The sequence below is a fragment of the Diabrotica undecimpunctata genome, chromosome 4, assembly GCF_040954645.1.
Source record: "Diabrotica undecimpunctata isolate CICGRU chromosome 4, icDiaUnde3, whole genome shotgun sequence".
NCBI lineage: Eukaryota > Metazoa > Arthropoda > Insecta > Coleoptera > Chrysomelidae > Diabrotica > Diabrotica undecimpunctata.
In genome coordinates, this window is record NC_092806.1 from 79,657,285 (window position 1) to 79,680,506 (window position 23,222).

Here is a 23,222-nt window from a genome sequence, read left to right on the forward strand (position 1 = left end):
ATAAATTAATATAAATAAAAATAAATTAAATTCGTAAGTGTTATAAATATTGAACCTTTAAATAAATTCACTACAATGGTGTCAGAATAGTGGAATACATAAGATAAATTGCGAAAATAAATTACAAGTGAATATTTGTAAATTGTGAAAATGACGACGATTTATGAGCTGACAGTGACTAATTTAAGAAGACATCTCGAAGGCAGAGAATTAGCTTTTACCGGAAAAAAGGCTGAGTTAGTCCAACGACTAAAGAACGCTTTGCTAGAAGAAGGACTAGATCCAGAGGCTTATATATTTGAAGATGCTGTCCTCTCGACGATTTCGAAAGTTTCTTCTGATGTAGCCAAAGTTTCTGGTGACATCGCATCATTAAAGAACAAAGTTTCTGGCGATATTTCGAAAGTTTCTGGTGACATCGCATTATTAGAGAACAAAGTTTCTGACGATATTTCGAAGGTATCTTCTGATGTAGCCAAAGTTTCTGGTGACATCGCATCATTAGAAGACAAAGTTTCTAACGAGATTTCGTCCCTGGAAAGCAAAGTTTCTGCTAACATCTCTTCGGAAATCTCTAAAGTAACTTCTGAGATGTCTGCCCTCGACGATAGAATATCTTCGTTAAAAAACCAAGTTGCTGCCGATATGTTGGCCTTCGAAGAAAAGATATGGAAAGAGATGGAAAAGAAGCTGGAGGAAACAGGGACAGCAGAGAAAGGAAACAATCCAATTATAGTGGAGACAAAAGAAGACGAGACGAAATGTAAGTTGGAAACACGGCCGAAATTTGAAGGAAGTGGAAGTCCTGTGCATGTCAAAGTCCCAACTTTCGACGGAAAACCGTCATGGAACAACTACATGAAACAGTTCGAATCAGCTGCAAGAGCGAATGGATGGTCTGAAAAAGAAAAGGCTGTAAACCTGACTATCGCTCTTCGTGGAGATACCTTAGATGTGCTTCAAACCATAGCCGTAGAGGAGACCGATGATTTCGAACAACTGAAGAAGAGGTTAAATATGCGATATGGCCACGAACATTTGGAGCATGTATACCAGTCGCAGCTTAAAAATCGTAGACAGAAGAAAGATGAGGCTCTTCAAGAATATGAGGTAGATATTGCCAGATTAGTACGATATGCTTATCCAACAGCTCCCGAAGACATGATGGAAAAATTGGCCGTCCAAACGTTTATTGATGGTCTTCGTGATCATGAAATGCAGAGAACACTGCGATTAGCTCGTCACAAGACGCTGGTTGATGTCTTATCAGCCGCCCTCGAATACGAGTCAGCTGCGCAGGCCTCTGGCGGGTACAGTAAAGTTAGGACTGTAAAAGAGGAAGGAGATGAAGATAAACTTGACCAGCTCGTTAATATGATGAAAAGCATGTCATGCAAGAAAAAGAAGACCATAAAATCAAGAAACTCACCATCAGGAAAACCAGAACGAGGCAGCTAGGGGGGCAGCTCCGACCCGGAACTCTTCCAAAGACCCTCTTATACTAATAGCTTCTTTGAAATGTCGTGAAGATAGTGTATATGTAGATGGAGAAATAAATGGTAGAAGGCATACGTTGTTGGTGGATACCGGAGCGACCAGAACCATTATACGCCCGACAGTTATAAACAGCCGTAAGAAACTGTTACCAACGAGATTGCGACTTCGGACCGCTACAGGTAAAATGCCAACATTCATGGAGAAATCCAGGTACAATTGGGAATTGGAGCAGAAAAGTTCGTCCATACTGTTATAGTTGCTGACATCGAAGAGGATGTTATATTAAGAATGGACGTAATGAATACGCATGGATTCCAATTGGATTTTAAGAATAAGGCAATCAAAGTTGGTAATGAGGAGGTATTTCTCCATCCACATAATGACAACACTGTGCAAGCAGCCATTAAAGAAGATACAGTCGTGCCTGCGAGAAGTAAAACGATCATAGTAGCGCGGCTACAGGGAATTGTGGACGAAGGGAGACCTGTTATGATGGAGCCTTGGAACCACGACGATGAGGTTGGCCGTGGAATCATAATTGGAAAAGAATTGGTGACTTCGGCTAAGGAAATTCCTCTGAGACTTATCAATGTCAACGACTACCCAGTGACCATAAAGAAAGAGACAAAAGTAGGAACTTGTGTACCTGTGACATCCATAATCCGTCAGGCGACAACATCTGATAATTCCAACGACAAATTCGACCAAATGGTTGCAGTTGCAGGACAGTCTCTGAATCAGATTGAGAAAAGGAAATTAAGGGAATTTCTTCGGCAGTATCGTTTATTTTCGTACCGAAAGGAGGAAAGACGGGAAGAACTACCGTTGTTAAGCATAAAATTGATACTGGTAATGCTAAGCCAATTCGTCAAACAGCTCGACGATTATAGTCGCCTCGTATTTCGGTGAGACTGTGTAAAAATATATTTATCTGTAATAAAAGCAGACAATAAAAAATAAAATAAAAGTACTCTACCAGGAGTAGTTATTAACTGCAAAATTATCAATGACTGAGATGTATAATAATACAAAGTTTTAATATTCTCATCGATATTTACATTTAGATGAGCCTGGTAAAATATGTACAGTCGCTCAGATAAAGTTATCATCGATGCATTCTTTGCGTAAGATAACAATTTTTGCCTGAGCAACCGAAACCATAAAGTAGTTTATCCCAATAAATTTCGTTTCGACCGTCCAGTGGTTTACAATTGGGTAGGCAGGTATAATATTTTATATTATTTTAAACTTTATTTTTAAACGAAATATTGTTTATTTGGATGAAACCTGGTATGGTATTCATGACACCGTGAAAAAAGTTGGACGAATAATAACAAAAAGTGTTCTAATTCATTACCGCCCAATAAAGGACAGAATTATAATTTTACAGTGCGGTGTAGAAAATGGATGCATCGACAATTTATTATTAATATCTGTAAAAAAAATAAAGACGTGAATCTAGATTATCATGAGGATATGGAAGGTTCAATTTGTGAATCATGGTTTGAAAAATCTATATATATATATATATATATATATATATATATATATATATATATATATATATATATATATATATATATATATATATATATATATATATATATATATTATATTAAAGGAACCTTTTCTTCCGAGATTACCTAAATATAGTGTGATTATCATGGACAACGTATCATATTATTCAAGATTAATGAGAAAATTCCAAATATTACTTGAAACAAATTACAAATTCAAGAATTTGTTTGAGAAAGATTTGTACTTTGAGGCATCATATAGTAAAAAGGAATTGTTGGAGGTTGTTGACAGTAGACAGTACCAGAAGGAATATGTTGTTGATAACTGTACTCGCAGTAATGGGCATACCGTGCTTGGTATGCCCAGTATTACAATTACTTCCTCCTTACTATTGCAAATTGAACCCAATAGAGTTAATATGGACACAACTTAAAGGTAATAGAAGAAGAAGAAATGTGGCTCCCAAATTTTTGTCTACTGCTCTCCAGTTAATTAGAAGAGAAGTCACAAAGATCACAGCAACCAACTGGAAAAGTGTAATCAAACATGTAATCGCAGTGGAAAATGACTATGTTAAATATTTACCAGCATTAACCAAATGAACTATAAATATAGAAGATACAACTGATACTAGTGATAACAGTGATTATGAGTAGATTATTAAGTTCTTATTTCCAACTAGGTGTTAGTTGAAACCTTTATTTTTATTGTAATTGTACAAATTCTCGTTTTGCTTATATATCTTTGAAAATAGAGTACAAATACACTTCATGATAGAACAAAAACATACAACATAATTTAATTTAAAATAATCAAAGTACAGGTTAGGTTATTATAAAATACCTGCTAGATATATAAAAAAGATGTTCATAAAAGTTTTAGACCTATTACCCATTTTTAAATTATTGAGATACTAAGGCTTCTCTCACACGGTGTCAAACCAAAGTTGTTAATAGAATACGTTGTATATAATTTAAAAAATTAATTCTTTATTTTTTTTATTACAATAACTAAGTTATCAGGGATAAAATGTGATCATAAGTTTTAAAACTTATGAGCAGTTGTGTTATTAAAACGTTTGTATACTAAAATACTTGTACATAAAAAATTTATTTAATTGTATGTGATAATTACTTTTATGAACAATTTTTTATAGGTATTGTTATTTTACAATAAGTTCTATTTAGCCGAGTCGATTAGTGTTATCACTTCCTAGATATATCACAGAAGTTAACAACACCAATATTTTTTATTTAAACTTTATAGAAAATGAAACTTTTTCTTAAATAAAAATAAAAACTTTTATTTAATTAAAAATTAGATATCTACGCTACTGTTCAATAAAGTAGTGGTAACTCTAACAGTGTTGCCATTTTAGTAGTATTTTACTCCTCTGGTTCCTATAAATTTTCTCACGAAATTACGTGTCGACTATACCACAGGCGAAAAGAGAGGAAGCTGAAACGATTGTTCAGGAAATGAAGAAAGACGGGGTGATAGAACCTTCTACGAGCCCATGGGTCTCTCCGGTGGTCCTGGTTAAGAAGAAAGACGGAACGACGAGGTTCTGTGTGGATTACCGTTTGCTGAACAACGTTACCAAGAAAGATAGTTATCCTCTGCCTCGGATCGATGACACATTGGACACATTGGCTGGAAGTAAATTGTTTTCTACTTTGGATTTGAAGTCTGGATACTGGCAGGTAGAAATGGACCCAGTAGATAAAGAAAAGACAGCCTTCATCACAGGATCTGGATTGTGGCAATTCAACGTTATGCCATTTGGACTCTGTAATGCTCCTGCGACATTTGAGAGGCTTATGGAAAATGTGTTTAAAGGGTTATCTTGGAAAACATGCCTGTTTTATTTAGATGACATAATCGTCTTGGGGGAGACATTCGAAGAACATTTGAAGAATTTAGAAAACGTTTTTAATCGACTTAAAGCTGCCCAATTGATGTTAAACCCCAAGAAGTGCCAGCTATTTCAAGGTAAAGTCAATTATCTGGGTCATATAGTCAGTAAAGAAGGAGTGGCCGTGGATAAGGGAAAAATCGATTCCATTAAGGAATGGCCAAAACCAACTGACAAACATCAAGTGAGAAGTTTTCTTGGACTATGTACTTACTACCGGAGGTTTATTAAGAAGTTTGCAGATATCGCTAAGCCATTAACGCGACTTACAGAGGAAGCAAGAGACTACCGCAGGGATACAGACTGCCAAAATGCTTTTGAGACCTTAAAAAAGCATTTAATCACTGCACCAATTTTAGGGTATCCACTGCCAGAAGGAGAGTCGTCTTAGATACAGATGCAAGTAATGTGGGAATTGGAGGAGTGCTGTCTCAGATTCAAGGAGGACAGGAACGAGTCCTCGGATATTTTAGTAAAGCTCTTTCAAAACCTGAGCGGAATTATTGCGTCACGAGAAGAGAACTTCTAGCAGTAGTAAAATCAGTAGAGCACTTCTATCAATACCTTTATGGTAGGAAGTTTCTAATCCGAACCGACCATGCCGCCCTTAAATGGTTGATGCAGTTTAAGAATCCAGAGGGTCAGATAGCCAGGTGGATCGAACGACTCCAAGAATACGATTTTAAGATTGAGCACCGGGCCGGAGTTAGCCACAGAAACGCTGATTCTCTTTCCACAAGGTCATGCCCAGCAGAGTGTTCCCACTGCTACAAAACGGAATCCAAGGAAGCAGCAGTGCTAAGAACAACGATGGTCAACGACGACTGGACGCCTACTAAGATCAAAGAAGAACAAGAAAGAGATCCAGTTATACAGAAAATTCGAAAATGGAAAGAGGAAAACCGTCGACCACCTTGGCAAGAAATATCAAACCTATGCTCAGTAGTTAAGACGTATTGGGCCCAGTGGGACTCATTCATCATGGAAGATGGCTTGCTCAAACGAGTCCTGAAAATGATGACGGTTCAGAGAAGAGAAGACAGTTGGTGATCCCAAAGAGCAGAATAGCCGAAGTACTTCGTCAGTTACACGACAGTCCATCAGGAGGGCAGTTTGGTGTAAAGAAAACCCTTCAGCGAATTCGGGAACGGTTTTATTGGATGAACAGTTCCGACGACGTAAAAGACTGGTGTAAGAAATGTACTATTTGTGCTACGAGTAACGGGCCTTACCGAAAAAGGAGAGCTCCTATGAGACAATATAATGTTGGAAGCCCGTTTGAAAGAATAGCCTTGGACATTGCTGGGCCATTTCCAGAAAGTGAAAATGGAGGCAAGTACATGTTGGTAGTAATGGATTACTTTACTAAGTGGGTCGAGATTTACGCACTTCCAGACCAGAAGGCCGCCACCGTTGCAGATAAGTTGATCCAAGAATATATCAGCCGATTTGGAGTGCCTTTGGAGATACATAGTGACCAAGGCAGGAACTTCGAAAGCGATCTATTCCAAGGAATATGTGATAGACTAGGCATGAAGAAAACAAGAACTACAGCATATCATCCGCAATCTGATGGTATGGTAGAACGGATGAATAGGACAGTCGGCAAGTATTTGACAAAGATGGTGTCCGATCATCAGCGAGACTGGGACCAATACCTTCCGTTCTTCACAATGGCCTACAGATCTGCTGTTAACGAATCAACAGGCCAGACACCAGCCAGAGTCCTATTCGGACGCGAAATGCGACTACCTTGTGATCTAGAGTTTGGGTGTCGACCTGGAGAAGATGTAGCAGGGGAAGATTATGTGATCGAATTACGAAGAAGAATGGACGATGTACATGAGTTGGTCCGTTCCCACCTTCAGATCGCTAGCGACCGAATGAAGAAACGGTACGATACACAAGCCGAAAAGGGTTGCTTTAAGAAGAACGACAAAGTCTGGCTCTATAATCCCAAGAAGCGTAAAGGTTGTTCTCCTAAATTGCAGCAGTTTTGGGAAGGCCCATACCAAATTATGGAGAAGATCAACGATGTCATCTACCGATTAAGCAAGATTCCGAAGGGAAAGCCGATGATAGTACACCATAACCGGCTGGCGTCTTTCGAAGGTGACCACGACGTAGATGAAGAAGTGGAAGTAAACCAAGTCCAAGACGTGTCTGACCTCACGTTTGAGGAATTCATGGGTGCCTATGGAGGTACCGGTAAAGCAAGACATGGTGTTACCACTGAAGAAAAGCAAGATCTACTCGCGCTCCCCGATGACTACTCGCTGGCCCTTACCATCCCGGCCAGTATCAAAGACGCACCAGGGTTGGCATCCGTCTGTCGAAGGAAGTTTGGTCGAGTTGCAGAACTTCAATGCCAGGTGCCAGCTCCCGGTAAAACCTTGAAACTCCAAGATGCATCACGTTACCTTTTCTACCTGGTAACAAAAGACACTGCCCGTGACCAACCTACCTACCGAGATGTATGGGAAGCCTTACTTCAATTGAGAGAGCACGTACTAGAGTCCGACGTGCAAAGGTTAGCCATGCCAAAGTTGGAGTGCCGTCAATTAGATTGGAGGGTTATCCGAAATATGGTAGAGGAGATCTTTAAAGACACCGAAGTCCAGGTGTTAGTCTGTTGCAATCCGCATAGTTACTGGTGCGGAGAGAAAACCGTTCCTTGTCATTTTTATACAACTTGAAGTTGTAAAAGAGGGTCCAGTTGCCGATACCAGCATACCGTTCCAGTTCTAGTCCCGACAAGGTTCCAGGAGGAACCATCTTTTGAGAGGGGGGCAATGTTACGTAAAAATATGAGTCATATTAAAAACCTGTAAACATGTTTATTACTAATATCCTTATTTATTCGAGTATTTTCTAGGTCATGAATACCTGACACACGATGTTATAAAAAAAGAGTTCGAGGCGAGTCGATGGGAAATCCAGTTTGCCTTTACCTTTTTCGCCGCCCAGTCTAGTCGAGAGGATTGTCGACTTTTCGAGATAACGGCAGTTTTTGTATATAAACGAAACATTTTATATGGAGGAACAGTTAATTAATAAAAGATTCGCGCCCGCGATTTAAATGTTACGTTCGTCTATATAAATTATTGTAAGATAAATTAATATAAATAAAAATAAATTAAATTCGTAAGTGTTATAAATATTGAACCTTTAAATAAATTCACTACAATACACTCATATAAATACTTTCTATAATATTCTCTAGTATATAACTTATAAATTATTTCTTTAAACACTACCTTTGTTTCTCCTATATTTAATATCATCTCAATATATATATATATATATATATATATATATATATATATATATATATATATATATATATATATATATATTATTGTGATATTTAAAGTCTTGGTGCGCCAAGCAATAATTAGCTAATTAATTTTTTTGATTAATTAAAATTATTTAAATGATACGATTATGACTCTATCACAATTTTTAATTCTTTTATCTCAGGGTTAAATTCGTGCTTCAATATCTATGCTATTACATGTGAAAGGTAAGGTCCAAAGAATACCGGAATAATAAAAAACACATATGATCTAACACTATATATTGAAATAAAAATAATGAAATAATTCACACTCAAAAGTTTTCAATAAACAAATCTCATATAATGATTCTCAAAATTTTGTTCTACGTACGTGAACAATCAAAATTAATGGTACAAACAATATTAATTGAAATCTCAAAATCCCAAACTATTCTAACTCTCCTAATCAAAATATTTATATCCTTTCTAAATTAAGTGTAAAAATTGTGTTTCAAAATCAATAAAAGAAAAAAAACTGCAGAAAACAAAAATATCTCTCTCTGATGATGAGTGGTCCAAATCCTTGCTCCTTGTAGACTATATTATCTCCTCTCAACCGCTCCCTATGTAATCAGCAATCTTACAATAGATTGTTGCAAGTATATCGTCCTTAATGATCTCCTTCAAAAGCACAAATCATTCAAATTATGATAGCCTTTCTCCTCTCGATAAACTGAATCTCTCGTTGGCCCGAGTGAAAAATGACTCTTGGAATATCTTCTCTTTACGATAAACTGAATCTCTCGTTGGCCTGAACAGTGACTCTTGGAATATAAGTAGAAAAATATGACTTACAATATTTTGCTGCTTCAGCTGCTGTCAGATACACTAACTCCACAAAAACTCACTAACATTCAACACTACTGCTTGCTACTTCTCGGGAACCGCCAGAGAACAATCACTGTTCGTCTTACAGACTTGGAAAACCAACTGATTATCTTTTCTCTCTCCTCAATCTCGCTAAACTTTCATTCCTACATACCTATCCCACCTTTTTCAATCTCCGCCAATCAAAACTCGTCACAATTCCCCCATTTTTTCATTTCGATAACAAACAAATTTTTACCTATAATTATAAAATTTCCTAAAACTTATTTACAAATAATATTTTTCTATAATTCTTAAAAACTAACAAAAACCTCTTTCTAAAATCTCTTCTATTGTCTCTAATCACTGCATTAATGTATTTGGAAAACCCGGTTCAATTGTCTTTGGATTTCACTTAAAATTATGCGGGTCACTCAAGTATCACAAAAATAATTTATGCATAGCTTACATTTTGTTTAATACAGGTAATCCAAGAATTTAAAAACTTTCCTTCTTCGAAATGTTTGTTGGTTATTATCCTACTTATTTGAATTATTTTAATGTTTTTGAACTTTGAAATATTTTAATCAACCCAATATTTTTCTCGATTTTACATATCATAACAATATATATATATATATATATATATATATATATATATATATATATATATATATATATATATATATATCTATGTATATTTAAAGAAGTAATTTAAAAAAAATTAAGGGATGATACGGGGGGTGAGAGGGTGCATTTCCCAGCAACCTTAAATATAAGCTCTCCACCTTCAAATATTAATTGACGTATTTTGGCGTTTTTCCCAAAAACTAGAAGTTCAAAAGTTATTTAAGGTGAATAATTTTATTTGAAAAGCACTATATATATATATATATATATATATATATATATATATATATATATATATATATATATATATATATATATATATATTTATTCTGAATCCAAGCTTTCGGTGGTTTTTTGCCACCTTTATCAAGGTCTACAAAGAAAATTACTATGTTGTAACAATTTGGATGATGGAATAAAAAAGCTATAAGAAACTTAGCCGAATGTAAGATTCGTGGCATAAACAACGTTAAATAACATGATAAATATGTACTTCAATTTCAACTAACCTTAAAAATGTTACTGTTTAAAAGACACTTTGACAATTAATAAATACGTTAAAAATTTTAAAAACCAAAATGAAAGACGACATGTTAAAACAGTCGTCGTTGCAAACTTGATTTCAGTTACATTTTACGAGCAGAAAGAGAGAAAGTGGGAGGACAATTATTGTTTAAATAGTTTGAAGAAAATACAAAAAAACAACTTTCAAACTAATCTCCAACAAAATACTGTTTATGAATTTTGAGTACTACCAACTGTATTACCAACTTGAAATTGAGCGGGAAATTACAAATATTATTTATAACATAAACAATAAAAAGAAAATAGTATTTAGTAAATAGGTTTAGAAAAAACAACCAAACAAAACAAAACCGAATTAATAACTGAAGTTTGATCAAAAAAATTCAATTAATAAAGAAATTTTAAAAAAGAGAAAAGAAAACTCTGAGATGCGAAATAGCTCAGTCAAAAGTCAATATAAAATTGTAAATTTTGCTAAGATTCTGGATCTCAGATCCTTTATTCAGATTGTTATTATCACTCTTGCTGATATGTACCATCTCTAAGAAAGTTCTCTTAAATTTATTTTTCTCTCTGGCTAATATTTTTACATTGTTGAAATCTATCTTATGGTCTAGATCGATAGTATGCTCTGCCAAAGCACAAGTAGGTTTGTTTAATCTACAGTCACTCTTATGAGAAATGATACGACTAGACAGATTCCTTCCAGTTTCACCAATGTACGTGGATGGACATTCAGTACATTGAATGCAATAAACGACATCTGTAGTCTCTAAAGTAGTTAGGGGTTGTTTTATTTTACGTAGGTTTTTACATAGCTGACGTATGGTTTTGATGTTCTTGTTAGCTATTTTGATATTCTTAAATTCTTTGAAAATCTTAGTGAGTTCAATGGTTAGTTTCGGAATATATGGAAGGGCATAAAAATACACACTTGTTGGAGCAGAATTAATTTGTGCAGATGGCACTGATTGTGACATAGTAAGAATGTTATTTCTATTAACAAAAGGAACATTAAAAATTAATTTGTTAATCAGTCTTGGAGGATATGAATTTTCAACAAAAATATTACGTAAGAGGTTGAGATCATGTTGGAGATAATCCTGATGTGATAACCTTTTGACACGTACTTTCATCGCTAGGACTAAATTAGTTTTCATCCTAGGAGGATGGAAATGCTTTGGCAGACCATACTGTCGATCTAGACCGTAAGATAGATTTCAACAATGTAAAAATATTAGCCAGAGAGAAAAATAAATTTAAGAGAACTTTCTTAGAGATGGTACATATTAGCAAGAGTGATAATAACAATCTGGATAAAGGATCTGAGATCCAGAATCTTAGCAAAATTTACAATTTTATATTGACTTTTGACTGAGCTATTTTGCATATCAGAGTTTTCTTTTCTCTTTTTTAAAATTTCTTTATTAATTAAATTTTTTTGATCAAACTTCAGTTATTAATTCAGTTTTGTTTTGTTTGGTTGTTTTTTCTAAACCTATTTACTAAATACTATTTTCTTTTTATTGTTTATGTTATAAATAGTATTTGTAATTTCCCGCTCAATTTCAAGTTGGTAGTACTCAAAATTCATAAACAGTATTTTGTTGGACATTAGTTGAAAGTTGTTTTTTTGTATTTTCTTCAAACTATTTAAACAATGATTGTCCTCCCACTTTCTCCCTTTCTGCTCGTCGTCCCAACATGTCTTTCATTTTGGTTTTTAAAATTTTTAACGTATTTATTAATTGTCAAAGTGTCTTTTAAACAGTAACATTTTTAAGGTTAGTTGCAATTGCAGTACATATCATGTTATTTAACGTTGTTGTTTATGCCACGAATCTTACATTCGGGTAAGTTTTTTATAGCTTTTTTATTGCATCATTCAAATTATTACAACATAGACAGGTGGCAAAAAACCACCGAAAGCTTGGATTCAGGAAAAATAGTACGCCTTAGCGAAGCTCTATTTTTTATTGACTACCACACCCAAAAAGAAAAAAGTATTTACATATTTTTTCCAAACTAGTCAAAAAAAATTTTGAAATTGAACATTGAAAAGATATAAATACTCGGTGATTTGGATTCAAGATAGTCAGTCAGTCAGTATGCAGTCTGTATATAGTTAGTCAGTTGGGGAGATTTTCAAGATAGTAAAGTCAGTATAAAGAGACACACAGTTAGTAAGCAGTCAGTATGAAGTCAGTAAAAAGTCATTAGTCAGTCAGAATTAGGAAGAAAGTATAAAGTATGCAATAATCAGTGATTTAGTAGTAAAATTTGATAGTATTGGAAAAAATATTAGAAGAATATTGGTTATATATAAAAGAAGAATAAAAATAAATGCTATTAAGAAGAAAAATATTTTAAATTGGTGGAAGCTGATAATTGGAAAAAGTAATTTCACAAAAATAAGGATAACCGAGGCTGAGAACGAAGACATTGAGTGGTGATTAAAATCTTTATTTTGGAGAACAGTTTCATTTAGGCATTCAGTGACAGAAAGGTACAAAATTTTGTTTAAAATTTACATTGTCTATATAATTTAATTAGTTTCATAAGAATTTCAATTTAAAGATAGTTTATTTTAAATTTTACATTGGTTATGTTAGATATATATGTGTGTTTCATAATAGATACAATAAAGATAATTTCAAAAAGTGCTTACAAACTAATTCTTTGAGAACCGCGATAAAAGCCCTATGTATATTATTAAAAAACACTCATTGCTCATAAAATCATTCACAAATAATACATCATCACAAATTGGCGCCCAACGTGGGGCTCTCTATTTTTTATTGCATCATTCAAATTATTACAACATAGTAATTTTCTTTGCAGACCTTGATAAAGGTGGCAAAAAACCACCGAAAGCTTGGATTCAGGATAAATAGTACGCCTTAGCAAAGCTCTATTTTTTATTGACTACCACACCCAAAAAGAAAAAAGTATTTACATATTTTTCCCAAACTAGTCAAAACAAATTTGGACTACTTTTTCTTATATATATATATATATATATATATATATATATATATATATATATATATATATATTGAGATGATATTAATTAAACATAGGAGAAAGAAAAATAGTGATTAAAAATAATTTATAAGTTATATACTAGAGAATATTATAAAATATATTTATATGAGGGCATTCTTAAGGAATTAACATAATAATAAGTTTAAAAAGTGTTTAAGTTACAATGTATTTGGTTATTTTAATAATTATAATATTGTAAATATATTTAAGTGAGCCATGTGCATAGGCAACCAAATATACTCTGAAAGTGACAGTTGGATAATGGTTGCGAATGTAAAGTGGGGTTATTTGTTAATTTAAGATGTTTAGTTTACATATAGTTACGGATTTGAAATAGTGTAATTTATTGATTCGGGGTGTTTAATTTACATATAAGTTTATATTCTGATTTGAAAAGCCTAAATGTCAATAAAATTCTCGATAGAAAAGTAAAGAATTCTCTAGAACACAAAGTTAACCCTGTTTGCGAGGACAGACTATTCGAGAACATTCATATATGTACGAAATAGAACAATTCGAATATGATTTCTTGCCAGATGATTCTGGAACATTGAAAAGATATAAATACTCGGTGATTTGGATTCAAGATAGTCGGTCAGTCAGTATGCAGTGAGTATATAGTTAGCCAGTTGGGGAGATTTTCAAGATAGTAAAGTCAGTATAAAGAGACACACAGTTAGTAAGCAGTCAGTATGAAGTCAGTAAAAAGTCATTAGTCAGTCAGAATTAGGAAGAAAGTATAAAGTATGCAATAATCAGTGATTTAGTAGTAAAATTTGATAGTATTGGAAAGTATATTAGAAGAATATTGGTTGGAGATCAGAAGAAATTAAAATTATAATAGTTATATGGTGATTGGATATTGGTATATTGGAAGCTGATAATTGGAAAAAGTAATTTCACAAAAACAAGGATAACCGAGGCTGAGAACGAAGACATTGAGTGGTGATTAAAATCTTTATTTTGGAGAACAGTTTCATTTAGGCATTCAGTTACAGAAAGGTACAAAATTTTGTTTAAAATTTACATTGTCTATATAATTTAATTAGTTTCATAAGAATTTCAATTTAAAGATAGTTTATTTTAAATTTTACATTGGTTATGTTAGATATATATGTGTTTCATAATAGATACAATAAAGATAATTTCAAAAAGTGCTTACAAACTAATTCTTTGAGAACCGCGATAAAAACCCTATATATATTATTAAACAACACTCATTGCTCATAAAATCATTCACAAATAATACATCATCACAATATATATATATATATATATATATATATATATATATATATATATATATATATATATATATATATATATATACGGGATGTTAATGAGAATTTTGGCATATTGGCAAAGGAAAAGAACCATTCAAAAGGTGTTTTCGTAGAAATGTGTTAATAAAAAGTCTTACATAGATAAACTGAGCAACATTTATTGTTACTTACTGGAAAAACATCCAAAATAGAATTAATATCTACCTGTACCTACATAAATTACACTTATATGCATAACATGTTGCATACTATTAAGACAGGTCTAAAAATTAAAATCATATATGTGTCAGATGACAAGCTAAGTTTTACTATCTGTACCTAAATTTTAAAAATTTTAAAATGTATTTTGTCCATTATTTTATATTTTATATGTGTGTTATTAATGTTGAGTGTCAATGCTTTTACAAATAATCTCATCGACTAGTAAGTTGCACTGAAGAATTGTGATATTTTTCTTATTACAATGTCTTGAAAAAGGAATAAACCCATTCCGAAAGCTAGACAAAAAGTCAAAAGAGTGTTTCATTAACATCCCGGCCAATTTTGTGACTGCAACCTTAATAAACTGTGTTGTTTGTATAGTACTATAATATTCCCTTAATCTTGATATTTTCAGTTGTCCAATTCCGTGATAACAGATCAGTTATTGGAAATCTATGGCCCATGGCAAACAACAGACTACGATCCACCTACTGCTGAAAACGGAGTTGTTCCAAGAAATGCTTTTGGTAACGTAGAATTATTCAAACCATGTATGTTACCAAAAAAGACAGTACATCTAAAATGTAAGTACTAAAAAGTAATGGTGATCTTTTCCAATGTTCCAATGTTGCATAGAGTTATTTTAATTGACATATTATATATTTGCAGTGCCTGGATTGAATAAAGTTTGTAAAAAATTAAATATTGATTGCGCTTCCGCCATAGTTGGATTCGATTTCCATGGAGGATGGAGCCACCCAGTTTATGATGGATTTGTTGTTTGTGAGGAATTTACCGATGTTTTGATAGCTGCATGGGAACAAGTAAGTATTGTTTTAGTACACAATCAAAAAGACTCAAAAAGGTCCAACCCGATTTTTGACAACAATAATAGGATTTAGTGAAAATGCTAAAACAGGTCGATTTTTATTCTAAAAGATATCATCTTTTAACGATATAGATATCTGTCAATTGTCAACCTCCTACCTACCAGCACCCCAACCCATAAATTTTAAATAGGAAATATACCATGTGTGGTACATTGTTAGACAGATATTTCGCTGAAGAATTCAGATTTTCATCTTTTTTTCGATATTAACTATATTCTTGCGAAAAAATATCAGTTTATTGAAAGTGTTACACCTCTTAAAAACTAAACGTAACGTCTATGTTTTGCTGGTGCCAATTTCCGGTCATGTCAGAAACTACATTAAAACAAAATTTACAACAATAATAGGAAATTTTATTAAATGTAATGTAAACAAAATGAACTAAGTTTTAAATGTTCAAAATAATATCTACCAATGTCTATACAATTATAAAGTCACTGTTCGAAATTAAGAACATTTTGGGGGTTACTACACTATATTCATGCACTATTCGTTATTTTGGTTCTTCCAATGAAGCTAGAATGGTATTATAAATCTTGCTTTTTAAATAACCCCATATGATGATGTCCAGGAGAGGTTTCTTATTGAATGGAGAGCTAGATCACCGATTTAACTCTAATGGACTTCGTCATAATGGGGTTATTACTAACAGCGACATTATAATTGTATGGACGTTGGTGGATATCATTTTGAACATTTAAGTAAATAGTTATAGCTGATGAGTGAACTGTTTGGAATTATAAATTTATTAATTTAAAATTTAGTTCATTTTATTTACGTTACATTCAATTGAGTTTCCTATTAATATAGAAAGGACAGTTAAGATTTGATTTCACGTATAGTACCTCTACTATTCGTATAAAAGACTTATCAGAGCTACTGGTGTAGTAGCTCTAAACGTAAAATCAAATATTTTTCACTATAGGAACTAATACAGTAGACTCCCTCTATAACGAGAACTGAAATGGCAGACTAATTACCTCGTTATAAGCGGATTTCGTTATATCCAACAACAATAATATTGTGCATACATATGAATATGTAGTTTTCTAAAACATTAACTTTCTATAGTGAAGCCATTCGGAGCAATATAAGATGCTAATAAATATTGTTTGAATGGCGTTTTTAAAACAAAGTTGTTTACTTTTATTTTCAATGAAATGCATTAAAACAAAAAAGATTTGTTTACTTTTACTGTCAAGGATATACGTTAAAACAAAAAATCTGTATTCTGTAAATATGTATAAAGCGTATAAAGTTATTTTGTCATTTTTGACTGCTTTAAATTGTCCAGTATTCTATCTATCATATTTTCTAAAGATGTGAAACAGTTTTATGCTTCATTTGCGTTTTGTCCTTGGATAAAGTTTCTGACAACCTTTAAAACACTTTCCATATCTTGTCTATTAGGACCCATATTATTAGGTGTGAATGGTCAACCCAATACAATGACACTTGTGAATAATAAATTTTACATTTCCGACTAAGAATCATAAATTGTAAGAAGTTTATTGCGGGCGGCCCGCAGTTAAAAAGGGTATTTATTTATAGCTACGGCCGGGCCAAAACGTAAAAAATACGTTTTTCAATCTTATTTTCTCTCGTTATAAACAAATTTACCTCGCTATAAAGGGTTATAGTTCAATATAAATTTCACGGGACATCTAATGTACCTCGTTATAAGCGAAACCTCGTAATAACCGTGTTCGTTATAAAGGGAGTATACTGTAATAACATACCTTCTTACGAACCTAACGGCGCCACCTGGGAATAAAATCAAAAACTTAGAAAATCAAAGATTGTTAAGTGTATAAGGTGGGATAGGGGTAGGTACACGAAATATACGTTTAACACTTGGTACTGTAGATTATATTTGAGATTAAAACATTGTTACAATAAAATAAAATGCATAGCGCGAAGGAACCCACGCGTAGTTGTTTCTAGGTTCGCTTCCTTTCTTCAACTGCGTCTCTCGCGGGGCTTCGTGTCGGCTCGGAAAGTCGACGAAGCTGCTGACTGCATAGTACGGGAGATTAGTGGGTAATAAACAGGTGGCTGTTATAGTCTCCCCCTTTGCACCACATAATCGTCTCGAATGTGGGGCAAGAATCTATCTTGAGGTGGTATTCTTCTTAGGGCCTCCTCTTCTACGGATAGGCCCAATGGGCTCTGGAGGGACTTCTCCAAGGTCTGCACGATAGGGCGTCAGCGCAGATACGTGGTACTTTCCAACAGGTGCATCTGGGTTGCTGACAGAAGCGATTTCTTAGGTTGTAGGAGTCACTATGCGAAGAATGCGATACGGTCCATCACGACGCGGCACAAATTTAGATGTACGCACCTTGCTTGCATTACTTAGGACGTGAGTGTCCACGAGAACTCGATCACCCACATTAAAAGCGACGTCACGATGATGAGAGTCCTGATAAGAGTTTCTACGGTCCTGGGTTAGTCCTGGTAACGTATCACTAAAAGTAAGCAAATACGGAGTGATTTGCGGCACAAAATTTTCAGTCTGCACTATCGCACGAAAGTCTCGGTTGGCATCATCCGGGGTGCGCAACTCGCGTCCGAATGTTAGATACGCCGGTGAAAAACCTGTGGATTCACACTTGGCAGAGTTCATTGCGAAACGTACGGCGGAAAGTTTATCTGACCAAATCGTATGATCATCTTTAGGTAAGATAACTAATTGGGTTTTCATGTCGCGATTTTTACGCTCAACAGGGTTCGATGCGGGTTGGTACACAGGAATCAGCGATTGTTTGAAACCGAAACACTCTGCGACCGTTTGCATTACGAATCCGGCGAATTGTACGCCATTGTCACTTATTACCCGTCGAGGCAATCCGTACCTCAGTATGACCTCGTCGATTAAACACTTGGCACATGCGGCAGCGGTTGCAGTTTTTAGCGGAATGAGTTCCACCCATCGACTTGCGACATCTTCAACTATGAATACCCAGCAGTAACCACCTGCAGTCTCTGGTAATGGTCCAAACAAATCTATGCTAAGTACTTCGAAGCGTTGGGACTGTATAGGCGTCTGTAGTAGGCCTGCAGGTTTAAAGTTGGTAGGCTTAAATTTCTGGCAGTCTACATAGTTACGTAAGTTACGTTACGTAAGTCAGCTATTGTCCTGCGCATACCCGGCCTAAAATATCTTTTAGCAATGCGTTGATATGTGCGTTCGACACCACAATGACCTGCTGTATCAGCATTATGGTATTGTTTTAAAATTTGTGGAATACGAGCACTAGCTACTACAAGTTGTGGTTCGTCTTCATCAATGTCTGGGGTGTAGCGGTACAAAAGTCCATATGACATCACATATCCTCTCTCCACCCACTTTTTGTATTCGACAGAAGTCTCGTTAGGGTCTTCACGCCCTTTTATGATTTTCTCGATATCAGAGTCAGAAACCTGCTCTTGTCGAATATCGGCAGCGCTAAGTGTAGGAACATCGGCTACAACATAGGTTACTTCTATTGTTTCTTCAGTTTCATTGCGTGGTGGCCGCGAAAGTGTATCGGCAACCACATTTTTCTTACCAACAATATATTCTATGCGCAGATCATAAGGCATTAATTCTAGAGCCTATCTGGCGAGGCGTCCAGTTGGTGATTTAATAGACATCAGCCATTTGAGGGGCTGATGGTCGCTTTGAACAACAGTGGTGGTAGCGTCTTCCAGGTAACCTCTGAATTTCTTTACAGCCCACACAACAGCAAGAGCTTCACGTTCCGTCGTGCTGTAGTTCTGCTCTGCGGAAGTCAAGAGTCTAGATGCGTATTCCACTGGTCGTTCATCGTCGTTCTCCCCCTGGAGTACACATGCACCGATTGCATAACCACTAGCATCTGTGCGTAATATATAGGGAAGTCTGCTGTCCGCTTGTCTTAAAATTGGAGGCGAACACAGTAGAGTTTTAAGTGCTTCAAAAGCTTCGTGTTGCTTGTGGCTCCAGGTCCATTTAAAGTTCTTCTTCGTCAGAGTGCTTAACGGCTTTGAGATCTCAGCGAAGTTTTCTAAGAAACGCCTGTACCATGAGCAAGTTTGTAAGAAACTTAAGAGTTGTTTCACGTTATTAGGAGGCGACATGTTGAGTATTGCAGCTACTTTTTCGTTATTCGGCGAAATTCCTTCGAGGGTAATAATGTGGCCTAAGTAGTGCACTATTTCACATACAAACGAACATTTCTCCCGATTTAGTGTGAGTTTGTATAAGATCAGTCTTTCGAATACCTTCTTCAGGTCTCCTAGGTGTTCTTCAAAACTGGACGAAATATCTGTTAGGTCATCAAGATAGGCTAGTATAAAGACATCTTGCAGGCCTGATCTGAAGCGGTAGTAGATGGCGCATTACGGAGTCCCAAAAGGCATGCGTGTATACCTAAATGTACCAAAAGGTGTCACGAAAGCAGTTTTGTCTCTATCACTCTCTTTGACGCTAACCAAATGATATCCACTACGAAGATTAAGAGTTGTCATACCTCCTGTCTTCTTCGCGGCATGTAAAAGATCATCTATCCTTGGAATGGGATACCGATCTGCCCGTGTGACTGCATTTAAGGCTCTGTAGTCAACGGTGAGACGAACACTATTGTTTTTCTTCGGAACGAGTACGACTGGAGCAGCGTAAGGAGACTCTCACTCTTCAATGTAGCCACTCGCTAATAGTTTGTCTAGTTCTTCCTTAAGTTGATTTTTCTTGGTCTCTGACATCCTGTAGGGAGGAGATGCTATTGGAGATTCATCTAATAGTAATATGGAATGTTCTGCATAAGGTGTAGGTTCATCATTTGGCTCAAAAACCTTGCTAAACTCATGCAAAAGATCATTAAGCGTACTTTTTTGTTCGTGTTTAAGAACAAGTGCTTCATCATCTCGTAGTTTGATATTTTTAAATTTTACATTATTCACAGAACATAAAGGATCTAGATCAGTGTCAAAAATAAAAGTGAGTTGTGGATATTCACCAAAATAGTACTGATTACTAGGTAAGTCTAAAATTATGTTTGCTTGTTGAATAAAGTCGCACCCGAGCAAGGTTCGACTGTTTTCATGGTCTGGGACAGATATAAAACGTGTAAGAATAGTTTTATGTTGTAACTTAACATCTACTTCAAAAATATTTACGTTTACACGACGTTGTAGACCATCTGCTAATGTCATTAACATAATATCTTCAGTATAGGGTACGTTATCCTGCAATAATAGTTTAGCAAGAGAAGATCCGGCAACTAGCCCCGGTGTCTATATAAGCGTAACCATTATAATTAAAGGAAGTTTTTGTTCGCTAGAAACTTTGTTTTCCGGTATATTATCGAATGTTTCTTCGACTAATCGCGCATGAGTGAGAAGTTCACCAAAAGTTTGTATTTTATCGCGAGGAACCTTTTCCCGAATTCTGCGATTTAAAAGTCCATACACCATGTCAAGTTGTATAGCCTCTGTCAACGTACCGGCAGGCAGCTGCGCTAAAATTGACCTAGCCTTACATATAAAAACGTCGGTTTTGACCTTAGTGTCTTGTTCATTACTAAATAATTTACGATATACGCGATGAGGAGGTTTAATAGGACCAAAAGTTGAACGTAATACGTCAATAGCTGAGTTCCAGTCAGTTAGGGTAACTCTGACTCCACGGTACCACGTCGCAGCGAACCCGTCAAGCAACATAGGAAGTCCCATGAGAGCGTTCTCATCAGAAATACCCGTACAGTTTTTGTATACCACAATAGCATCAATAAAAGCATTGACATCAGTCTCCGAACTACCGTTAAATCGCAAATTGCACTTTGCAAGTTACCGCTTTGTACATTTACTGGAGGAATAACGTGCTGAACATTAACACCAGCAATGCGAGTTAAAAGTTCTTGAAATTGTTCTTACGAAAGCGTCACTGGAGCAGTATTATCCATCTTATCTTTCGATCTAAGATTGTACGAATGGTTTACGTCCAGATTGCAGCAGGAAACAAGTAAAAATATTAAAAGAAAAACTTACAGTTTGAAACAGTTCAGCTTACTGTTTTTCCTAGCTGGCATAAACAAAGTCCTGTTCTGTCACTGGTAAGCCTGATGTAAAATATTTCCAAAAGTATTTCATGTAGAATGCACCCAGGAACGTAATTTACGCGCCAATTTTGGAACAGACTGTAGACACAATTAGCCTCTACGCAGGGATAGAATGTCAGAACAGAAAAAGTCCTATATAACACACGTGGAGAACGAAATCCCGCTAAAACTACAATACACAAAGTTATAACGTTTTTTATTCCGTGCCACTCGTTGGGCGACAATATAAGGTGGGATAGGGGTAGGAACACGAAATACACGTTTAACACTTGGTATAATCGTTTTCATCTTTCTTGGCGTGTGCGTGTAAAAACACTTGCAATAAGTTGTTTCATCTGTCTTTCCTTGTCTAAGCTCGATTCGTTTACCTCCTCCAGTGGCAGAGCAAAATGTAGCATGTCAAACGAAATAATAGTTATAAAAGAAAATTATAAATTATTTTTCATTAAATTGCTAATAACGGAATATACGTATAAATTGCGAAGAAGTATTTTTCTAGCTTGCAGTACAATAGGACAGGATATAACGAAAAGTACATTTTAAAAGGATTTTGAAATATACCCAAAAAAGTGTTATTATTTAACCCACTTTAATTAAAAAATTATACAGATTTTTTAAGTTTTAAGCACTGTAGCGAATTCTGAACTGTTAGAACGTACTGACCTTGATTAATTAGCTAATCAGTCAGCGTCTTCACTGGAACTGTCTTCATCATTGGAATCTTCCGCCAAATCGATGATAATCCTACTTTCATTTTCATCATATGTGACCATTTTTGCCCAGTCGTCCTGAAATAATTTTTCAGTATGGTTAACACAACTCGCCCACACTGCAGGTGTTGCCTCAGCTAATGCATCGCCCCAAACTTTTTTCACTGTTTCATCTCCACGTCCATGTTCTCCAATATGACGATCATAGTATTGTTTAGAAATACCCCAGACCAACTCAATCGGATTATATTGACAGTGATATGGAGGCAATCTCAAAACCTGATGCCCATGTTCTTGGAGTAGCTCGTGTATAACGTACCTGGTATTTTGTGGTTTATTCTGGCGACAAAGACTCAATAGCTCTGTCTTGCCCGAATCGTCGTCAAAAATTATTTTTTTCGCTCGTAACCATTCTTGTAAGTCCGATTTTTTCCAACTGGTATTCGGTAACTTTTCTATTAAAGAGCTATGGTATGAGGCATTATCCATAATAATTAGAGATGGTTCCTCCAACATTGGTATCAGCTTTTCGGAGACCCACTTTTTAAAAGACTCTTTATCCATAGAATCATGATAGTCTGCACTCTTCGATTTCGTAGAAAACAGTAATCTAGCATCTTTAACAAATCCTTGCCTACTTCCGGCATGTAAAACAACAAAGCGTTTACCTGTATTTTCGTGTCCTTTTCTGATGCTTTTCACACAGTCATCTTGCCAAGTACGTTTATATGCCCCTTTTAGGAATATCCATGTTTCATCTAAAAAAACGAACTGAAGTGGGCTT

At 35.1% G+C, this 23,222-nt stretch overlaps 1 protein-coding gene across 2 annotated transcripts in view; it reads left to right on the forward strand.

Moving 5' to 3' along the window:
• Window positions 1–23,222, forward strand: part of Xpc (DNA repair protein complementing XP-C cells homolog) — a 201,824-nt gene that overhangs the window by 134,719 nt on the left and 43,883 nt on the right. For both annotated transcript variants that reach the window (XM_072529819.1, XM_072529820.1), the window contains exons 5-6: window positions 15,174–15,342; window positions 15,428–15,582. In XM_072529819.1, coding sequence (XP_072385920.1) covers window positions 15,174–15,342; window positions 15,428–15,582 — 324 coding nt within the window. The remainder of the gene's footprint in view (window positions 1–15,173; window positions 15,343–15,427; window positions 15,583–23,222) is intronic.